Source organism: Bombyx mandarina, chromosome 02, assembly GCF_030267445.1.
Source record: "Bombyx mandarina strain Sakado chromosome 02, ASM3026744v2".
In the NCBI taxonomy this organism is placed as follows: Eukaryota; Metazoa; Arthropoda; class Insecta; order Lepidoptera; family Bombycidae; genus Bombyx; species Bombyx mandarina.
This window is the reverse complement of record NC_143209.1, coordinates 6,305,946-6,333,157: the sequence shown is the minus strand read 5'-3', so window position 1 is coordinate 6,333,157 and position 27,212 is coordinate 6,305,946. Positions and strand designations below refer to the sequence as shown.

Here is a 27,212-nt window from a genome sequence, read left to right as displayed (position 1 = left end):
ACCACTCATCATCATGTGGGCCGTATGCTCGTCTGCCTACAAGGGTAAAAAAAAACCAACGGCGAGCACCGATCGCGGTACCTACCCTATTCTTCATACTGTCTTTTCAAGGATTGCGGTCGGTCCTACCTACATTGGACTTACTTACAAGTCCACAGACGCATGAAGCACGTCAACGATGGCTCCCACACTTGCAACCAGTGCGGTCTGACCTTTCCTAACAGGTTTGCAAGTAATTAATCATAGAAGGCACAACGTAGTCGTTAAAGACTTTTTTAGACGTAATTATATCGTATAAGACTTACCTCTCGACCTAAAGATCACACCCCGTTTTTCATGGCATCATTGGATTCGCTTGGTCTCAAGTGAGAATCATCAGCCCTAGTCTCCTCATCAGTCCTCATCTAGTCAGAAGCTTATGTCTCAGTGATATGCAGTTTTATCACTTTTTAACTTTTATTAGAATTGGTGAGTACAACAGTAACATAGGTCGTTGCCTACTTTGATATAGATAATTGTTTGCAGTACTATAGATAACATATTAATTAATACCTATTCATTCAGAAAGTTTATTCTGAAATTAATTTAAAATCTAGAATTTTCGTGCTATATACAATGTGTTCTTATAACGATTAAATATATGATTTCTAAAACTTAAATAGAAATACTGTAGGAACAACATTAATGATATATGTGGGTATATTTTTAGTGAGTAGATTTAAAAAGTCTAACGTTCTAGACTATTCTGTCATTCAATATCACTCGAGACCGCTGGGTCATTGACCTCACACATCAGTTGACTTCACATTGCGTGCAGGAGCGGATACCTAATTTGTAATATTTTTTTCGTCGCTATTAAGAATTGGCGATACCATCGTCTCCCTAAAATTTTAGTGCACTAGATTCTTGAAAACGCTGATGGCCCACCTGGCGTTAAGTGATTAATGGGGCCCATTGACGTTACAACGTCGACGTTTGATTTTCCCACTCTTTGAAAGGAAAGCATTAGCTTTAGTTGGGCTTGTCAATTCTGCCGCCAAGCTATCATGGATTCCAGATTCATGGTAGTTATTTGATCTGTACCAATTTAAACTCAATTCTTGTCTTGAAGCGGCGATAATATTCACCTCCACATTTCTTAGTACCAAGGCTAACTTACTAGCAGTTGAAGTTTGGGGGGTTAATTGCTCCAATATATTGTAAAATCAAACTCGTCTTCAGCTGGAGCGTCATATACCATCGGAAGAAGGTTCACGACAAGATTGAAACTGGAATAGAGAAACAGGGACACAAGCAGATTTATCGGTGCGTACTTTGATCATGGATCTGTGGGTAGTTGAACAGCGTCCTATCTGTTCTCATGGGTATCTAACGAAGGGGAATAAAGAAGTCATCGGACAATGGATAGCAACGTGCTCTTAGCATTTTAGCACCATATTGTGATCGTATGGTCGACTGGTGGCTGGTAATTTTGGGTTACGTTACTACCATGAAGCAGTCGCACGTTCCGGCTGGGGGATGGGACAACTGAGACTCCAACCTCATAACCGAACGTGGGTGATGTCATTCACTAAGTTTTTTGGACAATGATTAATACAAGATCTTCAAAAATTCAAAGAAAAACCAAAATTAAAATCGGACCACAACATGCACTCTTGGACCACAACGAACGAAATAGAAACCAGCCGAAGTAGATTCGATATTAAGATTGCTTCCTCACCAGGATTCAATGCCGGGATTGCGACGTGATCTTGTCAAACAAAACCGCACTTTACAAGCATAGGAAGAAAGAACATTGTTCTTTAAGTGACGATGGAGACGGCGAAGGTAGGAAGCTGTTCTTTCTGGGTCACAGACTATTGTTTAATGGGTTCTTGCCACGGTTTTGATATTTGCTAGTAGCCTTATTTTCTACTTTTTTATTGCTTAGATGGGTGGACGAGCTCACAGCCCACCTGGTGTTAAGTGGTTACTGGAGCCCATAGACATCTACGACGTAAATGCGCCACCTACCTTGAGATAAAAGTTCTAAGGTCTCAGTATAGTTACGACGGCTGCCCCACCCTTCAAACCGAAACGCATTACTGCTTCACGGCTGAAATAGGCAGGGAGGTGGTACCTACCCGTGTGGACTCACAAGAGGTCCTACCACCAGTAAAGTTTTTTGATCGAAGCCTTAAAGTCGTGGCCTATTGGGTAAGAGTCCAGGGTACACGTGTCAAGCAATGCGACTATGTCTATGTTCGCTAGGTACATATTGTTGTAAACACATTGTGTGTGCTCAACGCGTGCTAACGAATGACTTCCATGGCGAAAGAATGACATTGTGTATTAAAAATGAAACCCACAAAATTTATACGTAATTTCTGGTTATATGAAGTCCTGTATGCTCGCACGGATTGGTATCACCTTTTTTTTTATTGCTTAGTTGGGTGGACGAGCTCATAGCCCACCTGGTGTTAAGTGGGTACTGGAGCCCATAGACATCTACAACGTAAATGCGCCACTCACCTTGAGATTTAAGTTCTAAGGTCTCAGTTCAGTTTAGTTACAACGGCTGCTCAACCCTTCAAACCGAAACGCATTACTGCTTTACGGCAGAAAAAGGCAGGGTGGTGGTACCTACCCGCGCGAACTCACAAGAGGTCCTACCACCAGTAAAACCTTGCCGTTAGTTTCTGTCCAACAGTCAAGCCACCAATGTACTATAAAACTGAGATTTGGTCTTCGTGTCTCAAGGTTCATGACGGCATTTCTGTTGTTGATGTCCATGGACTCTGCTATTGATTAGCTTTAGGCAAGGTGGGCGGAACATGGAAAGTTTGGTTGAACATCTAAACGACACCGAGGGAGCGCGCATTTTGTTAGCCAGCTGACTTCGCTTTCCATTGCGGGCTAATAATATTCTTAATTCATTGTCATTGTAACCTAAGGATGGCAGCTTAACGCGATTTCAGCATTGCTTTTTTATATAGCATTGTATTTTAGTAATTTTAATAACAATTTAATGAACAATGTCGTTATATTGTTGTTTGATTGTTGTCGATAGTAGTTGAGTAGGGTAGTCTAGGGTAGTTGGTCTAACTTACGAATAAAGTTTGTTTTCAGATGACGTCACTATGCAGTTTGAACACACTGTCACCAGGTAAGCTTTTATTATTAGAGTAAAATTAAGCATATAGCAAAAAAGCATGCTGTACGTATTTTTTAAGTATGGCAATTAGCTCCCTGCGACGCCATAGTTGCTTCTGCTATTCCTTTTTAAGAATGATTTTCAGCGAAATGACCTTAAGTTGATTTATTTGAGACTGTAACCGTTTGGGATGGAGTCAAATAAAACAAGATCTCATCTGGAAAGGTACAAAGGCTCAGTAAATGATCGTTGTCTACCGAAAGTTCAGTGGACTTTTTGAGGAGAACACGAGAAGCCATATCCGGCGGTTCTGTTTTATTTCTAAATTTTCTAATTGCCTGCGTTACTAAAAGTTGGAACCTAAAGGAACATTTGATTAACAAAAAAAAAAAAACAATTCACCCAACTACGCTGCTCGCCTTTCCGCTAAAAAGTATAATACTGTTCGTTTTCGTAAACTGCTATTTTTGTTATTAAAACGTTCAACGTTAAAACCGCGCGCCATAAAAGTGTCCTAGATGATGACCGAGCTTTGGTCGTTTTTTTTTATAACGCCATCCTCTTTTGTCTTTAAAGCGGTTAGTTGCCCTCAATTAAGAAATATAGTATTATTATTCGCCAATAGATGTCGGGAAGAGTTTGAAAACACGAATAAAACAACATTTTCTGAAAATAAATCGTAGTAGTTAGATCGATTTATCGACCCCGAAATCCCCTGTATACTAAATTTTATAAAAATCGTTGGAGCCGTTTCCGAGATTCAGATTATATTTATATATATATACAAGAATTGCTCGTTTAAGGGTATAAGATAACCAAAAAAGCAAAATAGCATCATCCGATTATCGCATGCTTAATTTTAAAAGCTATTTGTTGAACAAACCACAACTCTGCTGACTTGTTATAGCAAAACGGATATTTTGTTCTATCACTAACATAAATTTGAACAGGGCCCAGTCGCAGCAAGATTTAAGGATTTGGTCGTGCACCGCGTGCCCCAAGCGTTACAAAGTTAAATCTGAACTGAAAGCTCATTTGAGGACGAAACATCCGTCCTACATAGCTGTTATCGAGGTAAAGCCCTATACTGCTATATAAAACGTTGTCCTCGCACTGTAGGGCTGCTGCTAACGTTACGTAGATTTTTTCCGTAATAAGCCTTAAAAAATTCGTTACAAAATAAGACCAGACGGGAAATATATTTCATGTATATGATATCGGGTTACTGCAAGCCTGCAGGGTTAAGTACAACCGTCCTACCTATCTCTGTCGCGATACAGCCCTATACATATATAAACATACACGGTCTTGCGATCTAATTTGAATTGGAGAACAATTCGATCATATCTAATGGGCATTTACATAGTATGTCACAAGAATGCAATACAAAAAGATTTAACGCCGTTATAGTTGGCAGCCCTGCTTCTATTATTGTTAAGATCAAAAAAATATAATATCTACAGTACCAAGCAATAAATCTTGCACATCGACATTTATAAAGAGCTTCGTAAAGCCTTAGGCTCTGTCGCAACAAAAAAGACAACTAAGTTTCTCGCCGGATTTTCTCAGTGAGTCGCGATTCCGATCCGGTGGTAGATTCTGTGAAGCACTGCTCTTGCTAGGACTAGTGTTAGCAATGTCGTCATTCGGTTACGCTGACATAGCCATCTAACGATACCAGGTTAGGTAGAAAAACAGCACCAAAAATCTAAAACTAATAGTCCGGCATCTATTAGAACCGAACACTTCCGAATTTGGCAAACGCCACATATATACTTTGCGACAGAGATAACGCTCTACGAATGCGACATTAGCCGATTGTCTCTTTCCAAAGTCCGATGTGCGACATTTATTGCCGGGTACTGTACACGTGACAACAGGATGGATATTTTGTAAGATAAACGGCTTAGTACGATTCCGACGACAGGTGGCCGGTCTACAGCACAGTCCAGAGGAGGTGTTGAAGCTCGTCGCATCAAACGATATACCAACGAATAGGATAGTTGAGATTACTAAGCTATCGTTTCCGAAGGTAGCGTGTTGTGATAACTTGTCCGACGTAAAAATCACGACGAGATGTCAGCAGTAAGGCAGCAGCTTGGCCTTGCCCCTGGCATTGCTGAAGTCCATGGGCAACGGTAACTACTCACCATAAGGTGGGCCATGTTGTGTGCCTACAAAGGTAATCAACAAAAACTTTAAAAAAGTACCCACTTTTAGCGTAATTTTTTTTGCTTGTACACTATAACGTTTAATTAATGCTCAAAGAGCAAGTCGAACTAACAATTGTAACTTTTTTTATCCTTGCAAGGACATCGGGCTTGAGTAACAATATTTTTTTGTCCTTGTATTGGCGTATTAGTCTTTGATAGGTCTTCCAATTTTCAATTCAATCGGATCTCTGGTGGGAATTAAGAAATATTCAATTACGTAGATGGGGTGAAGCCAATAGCACACACACTCAAATGAGACAAGTGATTGATGAAGTGTCAGTCTTGCCGCTGAAATAGCCAGTGGGAAAGGACGTTTATAACAATGACCACAAGAAGCATTTTGCATTGCCAGCCTAGAACATGAAATGCCACACTAAATCCTGTCAATAATCTTTGAAAGGCTCAAACACTACAAATCCCAATTTCCGATCTTCGGGCATAATACTGTGATCCGCGCGGGTAGATAACATTATCCTACCTACTTATGACGTAATTTTGGGACTGATTTATTGTTTAGACTGAATGGTATAGTAATCGCTGTGGAACTGGAAATTTTATACCTTAGAATGAGCTGAATGAGTTTTTAACTCCTCGATCGCTAGCCTAGCGGTAAACGAACGGAAGTTGTCCAACTACAGTGCGTTTCCAGAGATCTTTTTTGCCACGTACCATCCGGCTTTGGAATGGGCTCCCCTCCACGGTGTTTCCCGAGCGCTATGTCATGTCCTTCTTCAAGCTAGGCTTGCGGAGAGTACCCAGCGGTAGGCAACGTCTTGGCTCAGCCCCGGGCATTGTTGACGTTTATGAGCAACGGTAACAACTCACCAACAGATGGGCCGTATGCTCGTCTGCGTATACGGCAATAAATAAATACAAATTTGAGTTAACTTTCACGCGATCGAGAAGTTAACGAAATCGCACTAAGCACACTGGTAATCTTCATCTGATAATCTTAAGATAAGGTAGACTGTTAGCTCGTTGATTCGATCACATCAAAGCAATAGTTTCGTTTGGGCAATTTCAGGGCGTGACTACTATAGTACCCAATACGTTACGGTCTTTGGCCTTATTGAACAGTGTACCTAAAGAAACGGTCACCATTTCACCGTCGGATAGCAATAACGGTAAGTGTAGTTTGTAAAGTCAGTCGTTTTCCTATCGACAGCCTAAGCTAAGTGATCATAATTAAAAGTTATTAATACTAACGGTCCAGGCCTGAAATTTGGGTTATAGTTTTACAAGCGCAAAGTAGTAAGTATCTACAGTCGGCATCATTGCGCCATTTTGAGAAGGCGGCACGACATGAGAACCCTCTTGTCGTGGCCGCTGGGAATTACATACCCGATCCTGTAGACCGAATGGTAAATAGTCGACGTCGCCCAAAACACGTCATTACGGATCCTCCCGATCCAGTAACGGTGCTTTTAGATACCACAAGCACCGGTCACCGTCCTCGTCGAACCCGTCGCTTGCGACGAAGGGCTCGACGAGCGAATTAACCCACAGACACATCCCACTGAGTTTCTCGCCGGATCTTCTCAGTGGGTCGCGTTTCCGATCCGGTGGTAGATTCTGCGAAGCACTGCTCTTGCTAGGGCCAGTGTTAGCAACACTCCGGTTTGAACCCCGTGAGATCACCTACATGTTAGGGCGAAGCTGACATAGCCTCTCAAGGCATAGGAAGGAAAATAAGAAGTAAGCAACGTGGTGGATACCTGTAAAAAAATAAGATTTCATAATGACGAATAATAATTGAGTTTTGTGAAATTTCCCCAAAAATGGGGAGATATTAAAAGTTCGCATCACTCAGTCGAGCTTCTTACAGCACTTTGAGGACGTTTACGTTTGTTTCCATTTGCCACTTTTAAAATACGAAGTTCAGTACAAATAAACAAGTTTTATCAAACAACCACGGGTGCTGCTAAGCCTTTTAATATGAAATTAGGACCGTTTTAGCTTGTCTAATAAAGGAGGGAAGGCAATTTTTTTGTGTTTGATTTTTCAGATGAAGAATTAAAAAATGTATTTATCAATAACAAAGCTCCATCTATTTTGAGGAACATACGCAGACCCACGATCTTACAGCGCACTGACATATTGTGTAACTCGCAAGAATATACGAACTTAAATAATGAGGTTGGAAAGAATTTATAGACGTATTATTTTCTGGTCACACTGGTATTTCACGGAATGAGCGTTTCGCGTTGAATGGTTACTGGACCTCATAGCGTCCTGCTTGATTGCCGCTAGCCACATTGAGATATGAGGTCCGAATCCACATCCTCGAAGCTGGAAATAGTTTCGGAAGTTATTTTTTATAATGCGACTAGCTGTATCCGTCCGCTTCGCTGGGCATTTAAAATTAATATTATTATTTCTCACCCCCACAAAGATTCTCATCATTAACGCGGGGGCATCTGGTGTAGGGAGTCCAACGCTCATATAAATATTAGCCTATCCATTAAGTACATGTATTTTCTACATGGATAACAAATTTCAAGTCAATCGGGTGCATGGTTCGATAGTTGTAACGGAACATCCGTAAAAACCACTGTAGATTTATATATTAGTATAGATGCACCTATTTGCTACAACATTAGATTCGTTCGAAAATAAAATCGTACTAATGTCTTAAAATATATTTTTACCCGCCTGCGGGATTCGAACGTCGTCCCAGCATCGCTCGATAAGAGTGCACCGTTTTATCCTTTCGGCCACGACGACAACTATGGAGAAGTAAGGTACACCCCAGTGTATTATAAACGTCCGCTGTAAGGGAGCCGATTAAGGTGGCGCCACAGTGGCAAGTGGAAAGATTTTAATAACAGCGCCATAAACACTCTTAGAGTAGAATACTAAATTAAGAAGAAGAAAAAACACTTCTTACATAAATAATCTTCTTCTTTCTTTCCTATTACCCTCTGCTGCGATGTAGGGCACGAATCAAATCCTATCAGTATTGGGCAGTTTGTTCTAGCTCCTTCCACGTCATGCCCAAGACGCCTAGCTCCTGCTCCACCGAGCGACGCTAAGTTGTAGTATTTTATTTTATTGCTTAGATGAGTGGACTCACAGCCCAGCTGTTGTTAAGTGGTTACTGGAGCCCAAAGACATCCACAACGTAGATGCGCCACCCACCTTGAGATATAAGTTCTTTTTTTATATCCTACCTATGCTGATAGCCTTGAGAGGCTATTTCAGCGTACCCTAGCTTGTGTAGGTGAGCTCGCGGGGCTCAAACCGGAGAATTGCTAACACCGCCCTAGCAAGAGCAGTGCTTCGCAGAATCTACCACCGGATCGGAAGCGCGACCCACTGAGAAGATCCGGCGAGAAACTCAGTGGGCTGTGTCTGTGGGTTAATTCGCTCGTCGAGCCCTTCGTCGCAAGCGACGGGTTCGACGAGGAATAAGTTCTAAGGTCTCAAGTACAGTTACAACGGCTGCCCCACCCTTCAAACCGAAACACATTACTGCTTCACGGCAGAAATAGGCAGGGCGGTGGTACCTACACGCGCGGACTCACAAGAAGTCGTACCACCAGTAATTACGCAAATTATAATTTTTCGGGTTTCATTTTTATTACACGATGTTATTCCTTCACCGTGGAAGTCAATCGTGAACATTTGTTGAGTACATATTTCATTAGAAAAATTGGTACCCGCCTGAGATTCGAACATCGCTCAACACGAATGCACCGGACGTCTTATACGTTAGGCCACGACGACTTCGAGTAGTAGTTGTAGTTTAGTTGTACGTAACTAATAATAAAAATTAAAAAAAAACATAAAATAGTGTAACCCAACACACTTTACTCTGTTTAAAACTGTTATATTCACATCATTTCCATTTGCTACACTAGCCCTATTTCGGTGAGTCTTCCAACAACAAATTGCCGTTTACAGGCGGACAATTTTTCAAGTTTTCCCCTCTATACAAGATGTCGCTCCTTGTTCCGTCCATAGCGCCAAAAATCATTTAACCGAAGATGAGCAACACGCGGCCCGCCAAGCATTTCTAAAATGGAATTTTGCTTTATCGACTTTCTCCCATCAATTCGTTTTTCTCTTCTTCTGTTCTGTTCTTAAGAAAGAAGGAAATAAATAAAGTTTCGTAAATCTATACATACATATAAATAAAATTTATGTGTCTATTTGAGTCGTCTATTATCAAAGGTGGCAATCTGTGCATTTGGACAAAAAAATGTTATTGATATGTCAATACAGATTGATTTGAATATAATCGTCTCCTTCAAAGAATACGGTTCAAAGCCTGCATTAAATAAAGTATTAACTTAACCTGTTATTTATCTAAGATGTCGTTCAGAAGAGTTTTGTTACTGCCAATGAAATACAAAGTCAATAATTCGTTTTTCTGATTTACCAATAATTGTCCAAAAGTCACATTGCCGGCTTTGATAATAGTCGACTCATTTGTAATAATATTGAAATAACCGCTTTTTACTACATGCATATGAATATATATATACGGTACATACACAAAAATAACCTTTTTTACAATTTTTGTCTGTCTGTCTGTTTGTTCCGGCTAATCTCTGGAACGGCTGGACCGATTTTGATGAGACTTCACTAATAGGTAGCTGATGATATAAGGAGTAACTTAGGCTACCTTTTATAAACTAGCTTCGCCTTGCGGTGTCACCCACGGCACGACAATAACCGCGGGTTACATTGCGGGACTCGACTTCAATAATAAAATTTAATGTTTCCGAAGCGAAGCGAGGGCGGCTCGCTAGTTATTAATAAGAGTTACTCTATGTACGGCCCACCAAAATTTAAATTGGCCCATTGCTTAAAAAGGTTGCTCATCCCTGATTTAAACTATACAATTGACACCCAATGTCAAAAGTCTGTCAAAGCAAAATGTTTTTAATATTTCAGGGAACAACGGATATCATTGACGATAAGCTACAAGATAATGCTTCGAATGTGAATGCTTAGATTAACTTTTAATAAACTATTATAATTTGCTCTCAGGTTAATATTTTTTCAAATCGAATAAAGCTAAGCTAGAATGATGAGTATTGTATAAAATCTCAATCAATGCTCAATGGACATATTATTATATTAGTCTTACATTGGTCATAGGACCGCAAAAGATTAAGTAATATTAGTTGTTCAATACAAAGTGACCCTCAAGCTAACCATATGCAATACCTCATACCTCAAGCAATGAAGGGAAATAAAAATAAATTTATTTCAATTTGTATGTACTATTCCGAATTTTACTTTTGTTTGTTATAAGTTTTCAATTAATCTTTTGATTGTTCGAATGAAATAAAGGTTGTGATTGTTTTGAAAAAAATTGTTTTATTTTTGTTTTAGAGCTTAATTTATTTGTCGTCCGTGGGTTAAGTTCCCAAACGCGAGGAACGTATTATTATGTTTGTATTTATTGTTATGATTTATATTAATTATTACGTATTGTTTACTCTCTAAAATCACAAAGAAAGATGTTTATCGGCGCATCAAATGTGATAAAGAGTTGGACCTGTTAAGTGGTTACTGGAGCCCATAGACATCTACAACGTAAACGCGCCACCCACCTTGAGATATAAGTTCTAAGGTCTCAAGCTTAGTTACAACAGCTGCCCCACCCTGTCAATCGTGAACATTTCTTGAGTACGTATGTCATTAGAAAAATCGGTAGCTGCCTGCGGGATTCGAACACCAGTGCATCGCTCAACACGAATGCACCGGACTTCTTATCCTTTAGGCCACGACGACATCCGCTGAGTTTCTCGCCGCATCTTCTCAGTGGGTCGCGATTCCGACCCGATGGTAGATTCAGCGAAAGGCTGTTCTTTCTAGGGCAACAAACAAGTTCTCAGCTCACAAAGCTCAACCCGAGAGGACTTGTTAACACTGGCCTTATCGACCCACTGAGAAGTTCCAACGAGAAACTCAGTGTGCTGTGTATGTGGGTTAAGTTTCACGTCAAACTCTTGGTTGCATTCGACGAGAATCGGACGAGAGACGGTGATCGGGGTGCTTGGAATTCCCAAAGGCACAGAGTGGACCGAGAGGATCCGATAGGGTTGTACTTAGGGTGGGTTTTATCCACTCGGGAGCTCGTCCACCCAAATATGCAATAAATAAAAAAATTACCTCGCAGTTACGACCTGAGTTAACTCGCCTCCTTTGAAGGCCTACGTCAGTTACTTCCTGAGCACGTGACTTCACCCAACCACCCTTGCAGTACCTCACAGTAGGCAGCGGCTTGGCTCTGCCCCTGGCATTGCTGAAGTCCATGGGCGACGGTAACCACTCACCATCAGGTGGGCCGTGTGCTCGTCTGCCTACAAGGGCAATAAAAAAAAATGTACCACCAAACACAAAAAAAAATATCTCAGGTAAAAATAATTTTCACTTACATCTCCTAAGTATAGTTTTAAAGAAAAATCGTAAACACGAATGCGACGATATCGCTAATGATATCTGATAAAATAATGATAATTTTATTGATTAAATTTTACATGACATTTAATCATTACATTAGCCGTGATTTCAGTGAGTCGTATCGTATTATTTTTAGGTTTTCTGTTATGAATATCAAAGGGAATTTCATCTAAACAATTGTTTGCCACCGTATAATTTTGCCTTCATTGAAAAAATCTACGATAAAGTGATTAATATTGTATTTGTTTCAATACAAATTAAAGGTGTTTCTCGACTATAATTGTTATATATACATTGTAATTGTTTTGTAGAGATATTTTGGATGGTAAGGTAAGTATTTTGCAAATTTACTGCTTTTTTTGTTTTTTGAAGTGAAACTTCTTTAGCGCTTTAAGAGTAAAATTTAACTCACGATAGATTCGTTACGGATAGAGAAAAAAGATACAATTTAGGAAGAGCGAGAGTGAGAAAATAGACAGCGTCTCGCGAACCAATCGACCGTGATGAGAGGGAAGGGACAAAGCAAGCTAGGCCGTTTCTCTTATACACAGCATTCTATAACAAGAGAGATTTAAGGATGAAAAATGAAGAAAATCGCAATACTACAGACCGCAAAAGAAGTTTCACTTCTTTCACGTGCACCAAGTTGCGAGCGCACCACTTTTACCCCACGTACCATCCGGCTATGGAATGAGCTCCCCTCCACGGTGTTTCCCGAGCGCTATGACATGTCCTTCTTCAAACGAGGCTTGTGGAGAGTATTAAGCGGTAGGCAGCGGCTTGACTCTGCCCCTGGCATTGCTGAAGTCCATGGGCGACGGTAACCACTCGCCATCAGGTGGGCCGTATGCTCGTCTGCCTACAAGGGCAATAAAAAAAAATTGTTGCCTATTGTGGGACGCGCCAATATACTGTTCTGTATTCGGATATCACGGACTTTGCTGCTTGTACCGCGATTCCGGCTTGAAGAATGCGACAAACATTATAAAATATCGTTATATACCGGTGGTAGAACGTCTTGTGAGTCCGCGCGGGTAGGTACCACCACCCTGCCTATTTCTGCCGTGAAGCAGTAATGCGTTTCGGCTTGAAGGGTGGGGCAGCCGTTGTAACTATACTTGAGACCTTAGAACTTATATCTCAAGGTGGGTGGCGCATTTACGTTGTAGATGTCAATGGGCTCCAGCGACCACTTAACACCAGGTGTATCTAAGCAATAAATAAAAAAACAGAACGTCGAACTCATGTCCCAAGATGAATGACGGCTCGGGTAGTCTAAAATAGAAGGTCAAATGCGTTTTTGAACTTTTTGGCGGGAACGCGAGGAGTGAAGTTTGTGATTTGTTTTATTTTATCTATTTAGTGTTTCTTCAGGTTTAAATGTGTAATAATGGTGGTTTAATAACTGTTTAATATCTGTGAAAGTGCACAAATGTGGAAAAATGAAACAAAGCCGCTGGACGTAACTTCTCGGGATCCTCCAAAAAGTCCACTGAAAAAATCTTAGTAAATGACCCATTTTACTGAGATTATATTTCATCCCATTTCATTTCATTTAATTTCATGCCAGTTGATTAATGTCTCAAATTAATCGTCTTCATTTCATTTCACTCCATAATATCATTTTTCATAAAAATATGAATATAAATTAAAATAAGACGTGACTTAAAGGTCTCAGTTACCACGTCATAAAATCCCTTAAAAAATGCTTTTTTGTAATTTCAGCGCGATCGCGTTCCATCGACAAGTCTGAATAGTGGGTAGTTAATATTAAGGTTTTCGATATACAATGCGCTTGCTACCCTGCATGAAAGGCTACGACGAAGACCAGGAGCACTCAATTGAGATAGACAGACAGATAAAGCAATGGATTAAAAATTATAACGGTGTAAGTACTGTTTGGTCCGTCAAGCCCACTGAGTTTCTCGTCGGATCTTCACAGTGGGTCGCGTTTCCGAGCCGCTGGTAGATTTTGCGAAGCACTGCTCTTGCTGGGGTCAGTGTTAGCATCACTCCGGTTCGAGCCCCGTGAGCTCACCAACACACGTTAGGGCGAAGCTGAAATAGCCTCTCAAGGCTATCAGCACAGGTAGGAAAAAATAATAAAATAAAACTCTTTTGCTATTCGTTAAGCGAAACGAGTTTTGTAACGCTCTCGATAGCGTAAAAGTTAACTCAAATTTGTAAGTATAGACGGAATGTTTGCCTTCGTTTGCCGCTAACAGCGCCGTTCCAAACTGCATACAACTTTGAGTTAACTTTTACGTTATCGAGAACGTTAAAAAACTCGCACTAAGCACATAGTTACTGGTGGCAGGGTGTCTTGTGAGTCCGCATGGGTAGGTAACACCACCCTGCCTATTTCTGTCGTGAAGCAGTAATGCGTTTCGGTTTTAAGCCTGAGGCAGCCGTTGTAACTATTAAAACAGACTTTAGAACTCATGTCTCAAGGTGGGTGGCGGCATTTACGTTGGACATGTCTATGGTCTCCGGTAACGACTTAACATCGGGTTGGCCATGAGCTCGTCTACCCATCGAAGCAATAAATAAATAAAATACCATATACATGAAGCTTCTACCTAGAGCAATCACATTGTAGCTTTTTTTTCCCAAACTTAAACGTATTTGAAGTAGCCTCAGGAATACTCACGTGGACGCATAAACGACATTTCCAATGACGATCCAAAAGAATCCCCGATATATTCTTCCAGGCCATAAAACTTCTGCTATTGGGTACGGGGGAGAGCGGGAAGACAACAATCATAAAACAAATGAAGATATTACACGTGCACGGATTCTCCGCGAGGTATGTACCCACCCTCCTGTCTAAACTTTAACTTTCCTTATGTTTCACTGGTGGTAGGACCTCTTGGGAGTCCGCACGGGTAGGTACCACCACCCCGCCTATTTACGCCTTGAAGCAGTAATGCGTTTCGGTTCGAAGGGTGGGGTAGCCTTTGTAACTATACTGAGATCTTAGAACTTATATTTCGAGGTGGGTGGCGCATTTACGTTGTAGATGTCTATGGGCTCCAGTAACCACTTATCACCAGGTGGGCTGTGAGCTCGTCCATCCATCTGAGCAATAAAAAAGAAAAAAGATAACAGAAGAGTTAAGCTTGGCCAAGCTGAGGTCTTGTGAGGTCTCGTTATTTGAAGATGCTGTCATAGGGTTGCATGACCTTGGACAGGAGTTTAGTAGTAAGACGGACATCACATAGCAAGAACCATATCCGACCGGTGCCGAAAAGCCGCCATCGCCCGAAACATGTCTTAAGGGATTCCCCGGATTCACTCTCGGTGCTTTTAAGCTCTTCAAGCACCGGTCACCGTCCTTGTCGAACTTTACTGGACGAAGAATTCAACGAGCGAACTAACCCATAGACTCAGCCCACTGAGTTTCTCGCCGGATCTTCTCAGTGGGCCGCGATTCCGATCCGCTGGTAGATTTTGCGAAGCACTGCTCTTGCTAGGGCTAGCGTTAGCAAAATCTCTCAGGTTGTGCCCGTGAGCTCACCTACCCATCCAGGTGTAACCGGAGTAGCCTCTTAGGCTACCAAAGAATAGGTAGATAGATTTTTTTTTAGTAAGAACTGTACTGCACTATCCGACTTCAGTGATGGTTTGGTGGGGTATTAGCTATGAAGGAGTGACTGAGCCATATTTTGTGAAAAAGGTATCAAAACATCGGCACAAGTGTATCAAGATACCATTCTTGGGAAGGTAGTGAAGCCCCTTAACAACACCATGTTCAATAATCAAGAATGGTCCTTCCAGCAAGACTCGGCGCCAGGTCATAAAGCTCGGTCTACGCAGTCTTGGTTGGAAACGAACGTTTCGGACTTCATCAGAGCTGAAGACTGGCCGTCGTCTAGTCCCGATCCTAATCCGATGGATTATGATTTATGGTCCAGTTTAGAGAGTACGGCTTGCTCTAAACGCCATGATAATTTGGAGTCTCTAAACAATTCGTACGATTGGCAGTGAAAATTTTCCCATGGAAAGAGTGCGTGCTTCTATTGATAACTGGCCTCAACGTTTAAAGGACTGTATTGCAGCCAATGGAGACCACTTCGAATAAGCTTTTTATACTTTAAATTGTTTTATATTTATGTATTAAACTAACACACTGTAAAAGTAATATATGTTATTTGCAATAGATTTTTTTAATTGTAACAGTATTTATGGCCAGACTAAGTACATAATATAAACCTTCCTCTTCAATCACTTTATTAAAAAAAACCGCATCAAAATCCGTTGCCTAGTTTTAAAGATTTAAGCATACATAAGGATATAGAGACAGAGAAAGCGACTTTGTTTTATACTAGTAGTGATAATGAATGTAGTGAAAATATACTGTGTGCACTTGTCTGGTGGTATGTACCGACTTTTTGGCGGGAACGCGAGGAGCGGAGTTGTGTGATTTGTTTTATTTTGTCTATTTAGTGTTTCCTCAGGTTTAAATGTGTAATAACGGTGGTTTATTAACTGTTTCGTATCTGTGAAAGTGCACAAATGTGGGAAAATGAAACAAAGCCACTGGACGTTACTTCTCGGGATCCTCCAAAGAGTTCACTAAAAAATCTCCAGTAAATGACCACCATTTTACTGAATTATATTTCATCCCATATAATCTCGTTCTCATTTCTTTTAATTTCATCCCAGATGATTAATATATCAAATTAGTCATCTCACTTCACTCCAGATAATATTATCATTTTTCATAAAAATAACAATATAAATTAAAATAAGACATGACTTAAAGGTCTTAGTTACCAGGTCATAAAATACCTTAAAAAATGGTATGTACCGGCTCTTTTGAACCTGAGTGCTAGAATTGACCATAGATTAAATTGGCCAGTCTGTCTGAAGCAGAAATCAATCCCGCACTCCGGTCCAATAGTCAGGCTAACTAACTACTATACCTAAGGAGCAGTGAATGTGAGAGCAACTAACAATATTTTTAATACGCTTTTATTAGCTCAGACGCATGTGTTAGTATGTAACGGGATCTTTGAACATGATTTTGATCCCCTTTAAAACGTCGGATTAACTCGAAATTTGGCATATTCACTTATTAAGGACCGATGACAATTCAACATTTAAAAAAATCAAGAAGAAAATTGATAAAATTGAAATTCAACTAAAAATTAAAAATAAATAATAGTTTAAAAAAAAACTAACTAAAAAAAACGCTTTTATAGAAAATCCAACTAAAAAATAGAAAATAAATTTAAATACATAAATTTAAATTAAAAATAGTGTAAGAAAAAATGATTTCATGTAAAAAAAAGCGTGGGGTGCATGTTAACAGTAGTTATAAATATTTATGAACAAATATGAGTAGAAGGGTTATTTTGATAATATCCTGAAAAGCAACCCACGCTTTTTTTTTTTTGTTTTTGTTTTTTAAACAATTATATTTTTATTCAGTGAAAGGAAAGAGAAGATTAAACACATAAAATTCAATATACACGAATCGATATACGAGATAGTTCACAGCATGTCCCGTCTGAGCATCGCTCTGCAGAATCCGAGGAATGTGCAATCGCAACAGTACATACTGAAGATGGGTAGTGAGGGTCCTGCGGAATACACCGAGGCAAGTACAAGGGACACAACGGAGATAGAACTCGTCGTCGTGGCCTAGAGGATAAGACGTCCGGTGCATTCGTATGTAGCGATGCACCGGTGTTCGAATCCCGCAGGCGGGTACCAATTTTTCTAATGAAATACGTACTCAACAAATGGTCACGATTGACTTCCACGTCGTGTAATAAAAATCAAACCCGCAAAATTATAATTTGCGTAATTACTCGTGGTAGGACCTTTTGTGAGTCCGCGCGGGTAGGTACCACCGCCCTACCTATTTCTGCCGTGAAGCAGTAATGCGTTTCGGTTTGACGGGCGGGGCAGCCGTTGTAACTATACTGAGACCTTAGAACTTATATCTCAAGGTGGGTGGCGCATTTACGTCGTAGATGTCTATTGGCTCCGGTAACCACTTAACACCAGGTGGGCGGTCCACCCATCTAAGCAATAAAAAAAATAAAAAATAAAAACTGTGTGCTTAGTGCGAGCTTTTTAATCTTCTCGATAGCGTAAAAGTTAGCTCATAATATTTGTATGGAATGGGATCGTTTGCGTACGTTTGCCGCTAGGGGCGCTGTTCCAACTGCATACAAAATTGAGTTAACTTTTACGCTATAGAGAACGCTAAGAAACTCGCACTAAGCACAGTGATACGGTATAGGAAAAAAGCAGAAACGAAATTTTTTACGCAATGTATTACGAACGAAATCAGGGAACGCGTGGGGTCAACGCCCTCGCGGACAATAATTTTGAAACTACCGTACCAAGCTTTACGTAATTTAACTGAACCCAAAATTTACGCCTTCTATGGCGAAAAAATATGTTTCATGTTCGTCTTAAATAATACATTAATATAAAAGATTTGCTGTATTTCTTCTGTTACACCAAAACACCCCGCTAGATGGCACAAAAACAATTTAAGAAATATTGTAGTCTTTAATTGTAATATTTATGTAATTAGGCATTTTCAGGACTACTTTGACCACGTCCGGTCGCTGTGGAGAGACGGCGGGGTCAGGGAATGCTTTAGACGATCGAACGAATATCAGCTCATTGATAGCGCCGAATAGTTAGTATTTATTTGAATGGTACAATCTATTGCTTTAACAAACATTGAATACACTGCCATCTATTTTCGAAATGCCAAAAACTTATCTGAGTCAGCGCATCTATTGATATCAAACACACTGCTATTTATTGTTGAGACTCAAACTTTATTTAGATCAGCGCCATCTATTGACATTAAATCATTAAACGCACTGCTATCTATTATTGAAACTCCGAAACTTAAACAAGCTCATTGACAGCGTGGAGTTATTATTCGAATCAGCGCCATCTGTTGATATTGAAATATTAAACACACCGTCTTCTATTGTCGCAGCTTCAAAATGGTTATGTTTAGATTATACTCAATAGATGGCGCTGTTAAAAATTAATTTTAAATTCAATGCAACGTTTTTTTTCTCAGTTTCCTAGACAGGATAGATTTGATAGAGAAAGAAGACTACATTCCGTCGGACAGCGACATACTTAGATGCCGTCAGAAAACGACGGGGATCCAAAAAATTGAGTTCAAAGTCAAGGTTCGGTTGATTGATGGTTTTTTAATAATCTTTTATTAGCTTCAGACGTATGTATGTTAGTATGTAACGGAATCTTTGAACATGATTTTGACCCCTTCAAAACGTCGGATTAACTCGAAATTTAGTATACTTACTTATTAAGAAACGATGACAATTCAATATTTAAAAAAATATTGAAAAAATTGAGATTCAACTAAAAAATGAAAAATAAATAATAGTTTAAAAAAACTAACAAAATATGCTTTTATAGTAAATCCAACTAAAAAATAGAAAATAAATTTGAATTAAAAATAGTCAAAGAAAAAATGATTTTATTGTAAAAAAAGTGTAGAGTGCTTGGTATCAGTAGTTATAAATATTATATGAACAGATATGAGTAGAAGGGTTATTTTGATAATAGCCTGAAAAGCATCCCACGCTCCTTTTTTACGATAAAATCATTATTAAAATTTATTTTCTATAATTTTTTGGTGCTCTTTAGAACATTCGAGAATATTCTAGAATTCGTTCGTGGTTGTGTAGATACCGAAGTCGATGCAGGGCGGCGTCCAAGACTTCTGGATGTTCGACGTGGGCGGCCAGAGGGGCGAAAGGAAAAAGTGGATACAGGTATGTACAACTTGCTAACTGATTGCAATGGCGGATCCAGGGGGGGTCATGGGGGTCATGACCACCGCCTGAGCTGGTTCCAGGACTTAGGTGGACCAGTAATTGAATATAATGATTTTATTTATATATTTTGTCACCATACAGATTTTATGTAACTACATACCTTCAATATATAATATATTTTTTTTGTTTTTTTTTTTTTTTTGCTTAGGTGGGTGGACGAGCTCACAGCCCACCTGGAGTTAAGTGGTAACTGGAGCCCATAGACATCCACAACGTAAATGCGCCACCCACCTTGAGATACAAGTTCTAAGGTCTCATTTATAGTAACGACGGCTGCCCCACCCTTCAAACCGAAACGCATTACTGCTTCACGGCAGAAATAGGCAGGGTGGTGGTACCCACCCGCGCGGACTCACAAGAGGTCCTACCACCAGTAATTTAATATAATATAATAACTTTGTATAATGGCAAACGTTTGGGAACGAACGCATCTAAATTTGACTATGTGACCCCCTCCTGGCGCCAAAGCTGGATCCGCCCTTGATTGATTGCCTTGTTCGGACTAGGCGAGTATTTTAGTCGAGTACTGAGTAATTTAGTGGCTAAGCTACTCGCTACTGTACAGAAATTGTTCGCATTACGGTCCAGTACAGTACACAAGTGAGTTGTGTTTTGCAAGATGAACGGGTTGCAACGCTATAGACTGAATAAACTGATTAAGCTAATCTTAATGGTTATTTTGGAAGAGGTGGATGAGGAAATTTCTGTGATTAAAAAAGTTATGGGTACGAAAATGGATCGATAGAAGAGATGAGTCGTCTATTATCAAAGGTGGCAATCTGTGCATTTGGACCAAAAAAATGTTATTGATATGTCGATACAGATTGATTTGAATATAATCGTCTCCTTCAAAGAATACGGTTCAAAACCTGAATTAAATAAAGGTTAATAGTTAACCTGTTATTTATCTAAGATGTCGTTCAGAAGAGTTTTGTGACTGCCAATGGAATACAAAATCAATAATTCGTTTTTCTGATTTACCAATAACTGTCCAAAACTCACATTGCCGGCTTTGATAATAGTCGACTTAGATAAACTAGGAGCTACTGAATGTCTTCTGAAGGAATTAGCATTGGAAGAGATCCCAAAAAAATACTTCGATAGTTTGAGAATGTCCGAAAACACTCTCAAATTCAGCGCAAAGATACCCATTTGAGAAGTGCCACTAATGAACTCGACTAATCAACAGGTTCGGACTTGTTTAGTCAGTTAGCCAGTGAGCAAGGACGCGTGGTGGGAGGCGCTACTCGCCCGAAAAAATAGAACAAATGGATTGACTTTACTAAATTATTTACTAACCTAGTCGACTAATTTTTGGTGCTCAGACCAATCATTTAGCTACTAAATTACTCGGTACTCGACTGAAAATACTCGCCTAGTCCGAACAAGGCTTTAGGGTAGATAGTTATCGGTATCTATAGATTTACTTTTAAATCTGCACCCACAAACCGTAATACACAATACGTTCAGAATACTTATTTAAAAAATAAAAAATGAAAAAAAAAATTGGGAAAAAAAACAAAAAAAAGCCCGCTGAGTTTGTTTCGCCGGTTCTCCTCAGGACTGGCTTTTTTTGGAACCGGTGGTAGAGTTAACATTGTTATTATACTAGGGGCCCGCAGTAGTCGAAATTCGACTATAATTAATTGGAATTGTAAGTTTGTACACTATTATGATTGTATTTTATATTTCTACTAGCTGACCCGCAAACGTTGTGTTGCCTTAAATAAGATTTCTAGGGAAATTCTAGTCTAATATATAAAATTCTCACAAACCTCATTCAACCACATAATATAGTAAGCGGCACGTAAGTTGGCAAGGTTTTGGTGTAGTGGGGGTAATGTCGCGCATAGTGTACATTGCAACAAAAAAATGGTCCACTTTTATTGCCCGCATATATATTATTAATGTTAATTTTATTTTATAAAAATTTTTATTTGCCATAATTTATTTTTAAGCCTGTGTGTTTAGAAGAAAGTTAAAGAAAAGAGAGGAATTCGTGAAGTGTATTAGGTGTTATAAATAAAAAAAATTAAAAGTAAAAAAAAATATTTTAAAAAATATACTTAATATTAAAATTATGTGTCGCCGTCGTCACTATCATTTTCTAATAGTGCTACCCCTTGGATTAAATTTATGGTAGCACCTGAGCTGGTGGAAGGAGTTGGCTCCTCATCGTCGACATAACGAAGAGTCGCTGTCGTCACTGGCGTAAATAATAAAACGCTCAGTGACTGAATCGACTATAATTATGGTCATTGGTATTTGGTCCTGCATTGCAAGCAAATTTAAAACAATAACACTCGTAACAAAAACAAAATTTAAAACAGTAATAACAACTCGTAACAAAAACTCAATATAAACAAAGGGTTCCTACAACTTAGTAGGCGCATGTGTAGCCGGGAGCGAACGGAACGTGGACGCGGTGCGGGAGGGGAGGGTCGACTGACTCACCAATCGCGCGCTCGGAACGGTGCTACGTCTTTCCCGCGTCCCGCTTAACAACCAAAGAGACCTAAAAACGACTTCTGCGCATCTAGCGACTCTGCCAAGTTACGTGCCGGGGACTATATCTCATTATAACCAAGAAAAAAATAAGAAATGTTTGGGGTGGACAACCCTTATCACTTAGGGGTATGAAATATAGATAGTAGCCGATTCTCAGACCTACTGAACATACTATTGATACACAAATAAAACCAAAAAAACATGGCTGGCAAGCTACGATTGATACACAAATAAAACCAAAGAAACATGGCTGAAAAATGTATAGTGAGTAAGACAGGAGACCGGCTTCGTCCTCATCCCTACTACGTGATGTTTGGCTCGATGAGAGGCGACACCTGGCGGGGATAACTGATCGATTGAATTTAAAAAAAATCATAATTAAAGGAACTTGAAATAAACTCTGATAAGAATTTATCGTACTACAATTATAATATTTGATTGCCATCTTGCAACCTTATTGCGGATCTGTGCATAGAATAAAATAAAAAATATCGGGATGGAAAAATAGGGGTTGATCGTATAAGAGTGAAAATTGAGAGTAATATACATTTTTTTATTTTAAGTCATGACAAAATAAAAATAAAATCTTGCCAAAAAATTTAAAATTTATAATTAACAAATAAAAAATAAGGGTTGATCGTAGAGGGGTGAAAATTTCAGAGTAATATGATTTTTTTATTCTAAGTCATGACAAAATAAAAACAAAATTCTTGCAAAAAAATTTAGTTTTTAATTAGCAAATAAAAATAAGGGTTGATCGTAGAAGGGTGAAAATTGAGGATTGTATGTATTTTTATATGTTGTATCATAAAAAATAGAAATTAAAAATTTTGTTGAAAAAATAAAAAAAAAATTTAGGAGTGGACTACCCCTAACATTTAGGGGATGAAAATAGATGTTGGCCGATTCTCATAGATACCGGATAAGCACAAAAAATTTCATCAAAATCGGTCAAGCCGTTTCGGAGGAGTATGGCACGAAAACTGTGACACGAGAATTTTATATATTAGATAATCACAAATTTCGCCAAGACTACACTATAAAAATATTAACAAAGACAACAATATTTATTCTCAATTTGACAACAGACGTCAAGAACAAAAGTTTGACAATAAATGTATGCATGCGTGTGTGCGTCAAATACATGGCATGTAGTGTGTGTAATGTTTTCTTTATTGATTTAATGTATCTTTTATGCATTATTTAAAAAAAAATTATTAGCATTGTGCACTTCTTCTCTGTATTCTCTATAAGTGTGGAAAATTTCATACTCCTCCGTCTGCGCAATTTTCGTAAAAAGGGATACAAAGTTTTTGCTTCACGTATTAATATATAGATTTGACATTCAACAAGTGTGTCATACTGAATCTAAGTTGAAATAAATGATTTTGAATTTGAATTTGAAATAAGTTTAGTGTGGTTAGTGCGAGGTTTTTTTTTCTTAACCCACAGACAGCCCACTGAGTTCTTGCTCTTGCTAGGGCTAGTGTTAGCAATATCGTCAGGTTTGAGCCTCGTGAGCTCACCTACTAGTTAAGGTTCTGATATGGTGTCTCTAGACCATCAGCTTGGTTAGGGAAAAAAAGCGTAAAAGTTAACTCAAATTTGTATGGAATGGGATCGTTTACGTACGTTTGCCGCTAGGGCGCTGTTCCAACTGCATACAAATTAGGTTTTTTTTTATTTTATTGCTTAGATGAGTGGACGAGCTCACAGCCCACCTGGTGTTAAATGGTTACTGGAGCCCACAGACATCCCACAACGTAAATACGCCACCCACCTCGAGATATAAGTTCTAAGGTCTCAGTATAGTTACAATACTGTTAACTTTACGCTATCGAGAACGTTAACCCGCACTAAGCACACAGATTACATTACGCAGCCCGCGCTCGTTCGAGGTCGTCGACCCCGTGACATGATTTTGCGTTCCACTGCGTGCCAAAATAAAATAATATTTTTTTTTTACTATTTTTTCTGGAAATTACGTTTGATTCTCTGCTTTCGATAATCAGGTATTTGAGGTATCAACGCGATCTGGTTCCTGGTGGCCTGTAGCGACTTCGATCAGACGTTGAGGGAGGACAACACCACTAACAGATGCAGGAGTCCTTGAACCTCTTCGAGGCGTGTGCAGAGCAGGTAGGAGAGACAGAGAGAGAGAGAGAGAAAGAGAGAGTGAGAGAGTATTCTTTATTGTACACCAAAAAACAAATAAACAGTGCGATACATTAAATACAAAAGTACAATTGGCGGTCTTATCGCTAAGAGCGATCTCTTGCAGACAACCATCAGGTGGACAAGAATCATTTGGAAACGAACTACGAGCGGTGTACTAATCCAATGAAATATATATACATATATGTACACATACATAGGAGGCACTACGCATGGGTCACGCAGACCTCACAGTCTGGCTGATGATGAGCTTTACCTTACCTTAGTATTTAGAGCTTACAGACAAACCAAACCCGACATTTAAATCCTCAATATAAACTATTTTTACGGTAATAATTTTATTTGAACATTTGACGGTACTTAGTAGAATATTCAAGTATTGACCGACAACATCTTTAGTCACCTGTGTGAAATGTCCGAATTATTAAAAAAAAAAACAATAAAAACATGAGACTAAAAACCCGTAAAGGTTTATTTATAATTAAAACTAGCAGACCCGGCCAAACTTTGCTGTGGCTAAAGTTTTTGTTTACAATTAATAATAAATAACCAACATAAGAAATCATTTTATTGTTAATTAATAAATATTGCGACCATTGATCGAAATAAAAACCATTCTATCTTTCAAGTTGGATCAAACTGCACACGGTGTGCAAATTTAATTTAAAATCAGCTAAGTAGTTTAGGAGTCCATCGCGGACAAACAACGTGGCACGTGATTTATATATATTAAGATTATCAATGTGTTACTAAAAAGCCTAGAATAAATTTTTTTAAAACGTTTCTCCGTCTTAATTAGAAATTCCCTAAAAGGTTTCTCCTGGAAGCGGGGCTGATCGTGTTCCTCAACAAGCAGGACGTGCTGGAGGCGAAGGTGTCCCGGGGCCGCTCGCCCGCCACCCACTTCCCGGAGTACTCCCGGTACGCCGCGCCCGGGGACGAGTACACGAGGACCAAGCTCTTCATAAGGAGTCTGTTCGTCGTGAGTTGTTTTGATTCAATTACAAAACATCTCCAGACTATAGTTACGCGCTAGGGTTCTGCAAATTAAATGGTATTTTATACTTCTATAATCACAAATTTCGCCAAGACTACACTGTAAAAAATATTAACAAAGACAAACAATATTTAATCTATTCTCAATTTGACAACAGACGTCAAGAACAAAAGTGTGACAATAAATAGTATGCATGCGTGTGTGCGTCAAACATGGTATGTAGTGTGTGTAATGTTTTCTTTATCGATTTATTGTATATTTTATGCATTATTAAAAAAAAAAATTAGCATTGTGCACTTCTTCTCTATATTTCTATAAGTGTGGAAAATTTCATACTCCTCCGTCTGCGCAATTTTCGTAAAAAGGGATACAAAGTTTTTGCTTCACGTATTAATATATAGATTCACGATTGCGATGAAGGGCTCGGCGAGTAAATTAACCAGTGGGTCGCGTTTCCGATCCGGTGGTAGATTCTGCCTCTTTTCCTACCTAAGCTGATAGCCTTGAGAGGCTATTTCAGCCTTAACTAGTAGGTGAGCTCGCGGGGCTCAAACCTGACGTTCTTGCTAACACTGGCCCTAGCAAGAGCAGTGCTTCGCAGAATCTACCACCGGATCGGAAACGCGACCCACTGAGAAGATCTGGCGAGTAGTTCAGTGGGCTGTGTCTGTGGGTTAATTTACTCGATTGCTTAGATGGGTGTACGAGCTCACAGCCCACCTGGTGTTAAGTGGTTACTGGAGCCTGTAGACATCTATAACTTCAATGCGCCACACACCTTGAGATATAGTTCTAAGGTCTCACGTATAGCTACAACGGCTACCCCACCCTTCAAACCGAAACGCATTACTGCTTCACGGCAGAAATAGGCAGGGTGGTGATACCTACCCGTGCGGACTCACAAGAGGTCCTACCACCAGACGGTGGTGAGAGTGAGAAATGTGTAGTTTTTAATGCCTTCCTCCAGGACTTGACCAAGAGGCAGCGGCAGCGCGCCGTGGCCGCCTCGGCCGAGCGCTTCGTCGTTGGTGAGGCCCATAGGCCCCGGAGTGCTACTTCCACTTCACGACCGCCACGGACACTGACAATGTCCGGACCGTCTTCAGAGACGTCCACCAGATCATACTGACGCACGTGCTCAATAATATAGGCGTTTATTGAATAAAATAAAATTGTTTTGTCGGCCATTTCGAGTTTCATTTCTCTTTTTTGTGTGTTTTATAAATATTAAGGACACACCGTTCATTGTATATTCGTATGTATGTAAAGAAAAACTTTTATTATGTAAAACTCTTTGGTTTTTAAAAAGGATTTTCTTCAGTGTCATTCAGAAAAATTTAGATACTTTATTAATATTGTTTACTGTTTAATTTTCAAAATTAATTTTAAAAGTGATTAAGGGCTATAAATATTGTTTTCCTAATATATCACAGAAAACACAATTAAGTCTTTTATTGCTTATTCATTCTGAAATACTCCATATCATTGTACAATACACTAGCAGCGACCCGCCTTTGCTTGACTTCGGGAAAGTTTAATTTATTTTGAAAATAATAATATAATAGTTTTTTTTTCCTACTTACTTGGCACTTATCGTATATTTTGGGTAATTCACACTATATTTATATAAATTATATATAACCTATGTGTTATTCTAATGTGTCAACCATATTATTGTAAAGTTTTATCAAAATCCATTCAGTAGTCATTGGGCGAAAGAGTAACAAACATGCATGCACAAATTCTTACAAAGTTTCGCGTTTATGATATTAGTAGGATATAAACATCATTATTTTACTGAACCTTTATTTATATGCCATTTCATACTTTTTAGTTTTTATTTTTTTCATTTGTTTATTGAAAGCATTGGCAACACGGCCATCAGCTTAGACTAGTATTAAAAAAAAATTCAAAATTTAACT

General features: G+C 39.2%; 2 protein-coding genes across 2 annotated transcripts in view; both read left to right on the top strand.

The window, feature by feature from the left end:
• LOC114245669 (uncharacterized) overlaps positions 1–10,390 on the top strand; it is a 29,632-nt gene extending 19,242 nt beyond the window's left edge. The window contains exons 17-25 of the mRNA XM_089733768.1: positions 112–224; positions 1,222–1,305; positions 1,724–1,827; positions 3,109–3,145; positions 4,084–4,207; positions 5,061–5,165; positions 6,371–6,470; positions 7,352–7,482; positions 10,246–10,390. Coding sequence (XP_089589894.1) covers positions 112–224; positions 1,222–1,305; positions 1,724–1,827; positions 3,109–3,145; positions 4,084–4,207; positions 5,061–5,165; positions 6,371–6,470; positions 7,352–7,482; positions 10,246–10,305 — 858 coding nt within the window. The 3' untranslated portion in view covers positions 10,306–10,390. The remainder of the gene's footprint in view (positions 1–111; positions 225–1,221; positions 1,306–1,723; positions 1,828–3,108; positions 3,146–4,083; positions 4,208–5,060; positions 5,166–6,370; positions 6,471–7,351; positions 7,483–10,245) is intronic.
• Positions 10,391–11,870: 1,480 nt separating this feature from the next.
• Galphaf (G protein alpha subunit f) lies at positions 11,871–26,477 on the top strand. Its single transcript, XM_089733760.1, is given in 13 exon segments — positions 11,871–12,093; positions 13,489–13,651; positions 14,475–14,569; positions 17,197–17,365; positions 18,327–18,424; positions 18,824–18,938; positions 19,461–19,551; positions 22,045–22,050; positions 24,140–24,214; positions 24,217–24,257; positions 25,093–25,275; positions 26,258–26,333; positions 26,336–26,477. Coding segments are annotated over 12 exon segments (1,164 nt in total). The 5' UTR covers positions 11,871–12,093; positions 13,489–13,552; the 3' UTR covers positions 26,452–26,477.
• Positions 26,478–27,212: the final 735 nt, after the last annotated feature.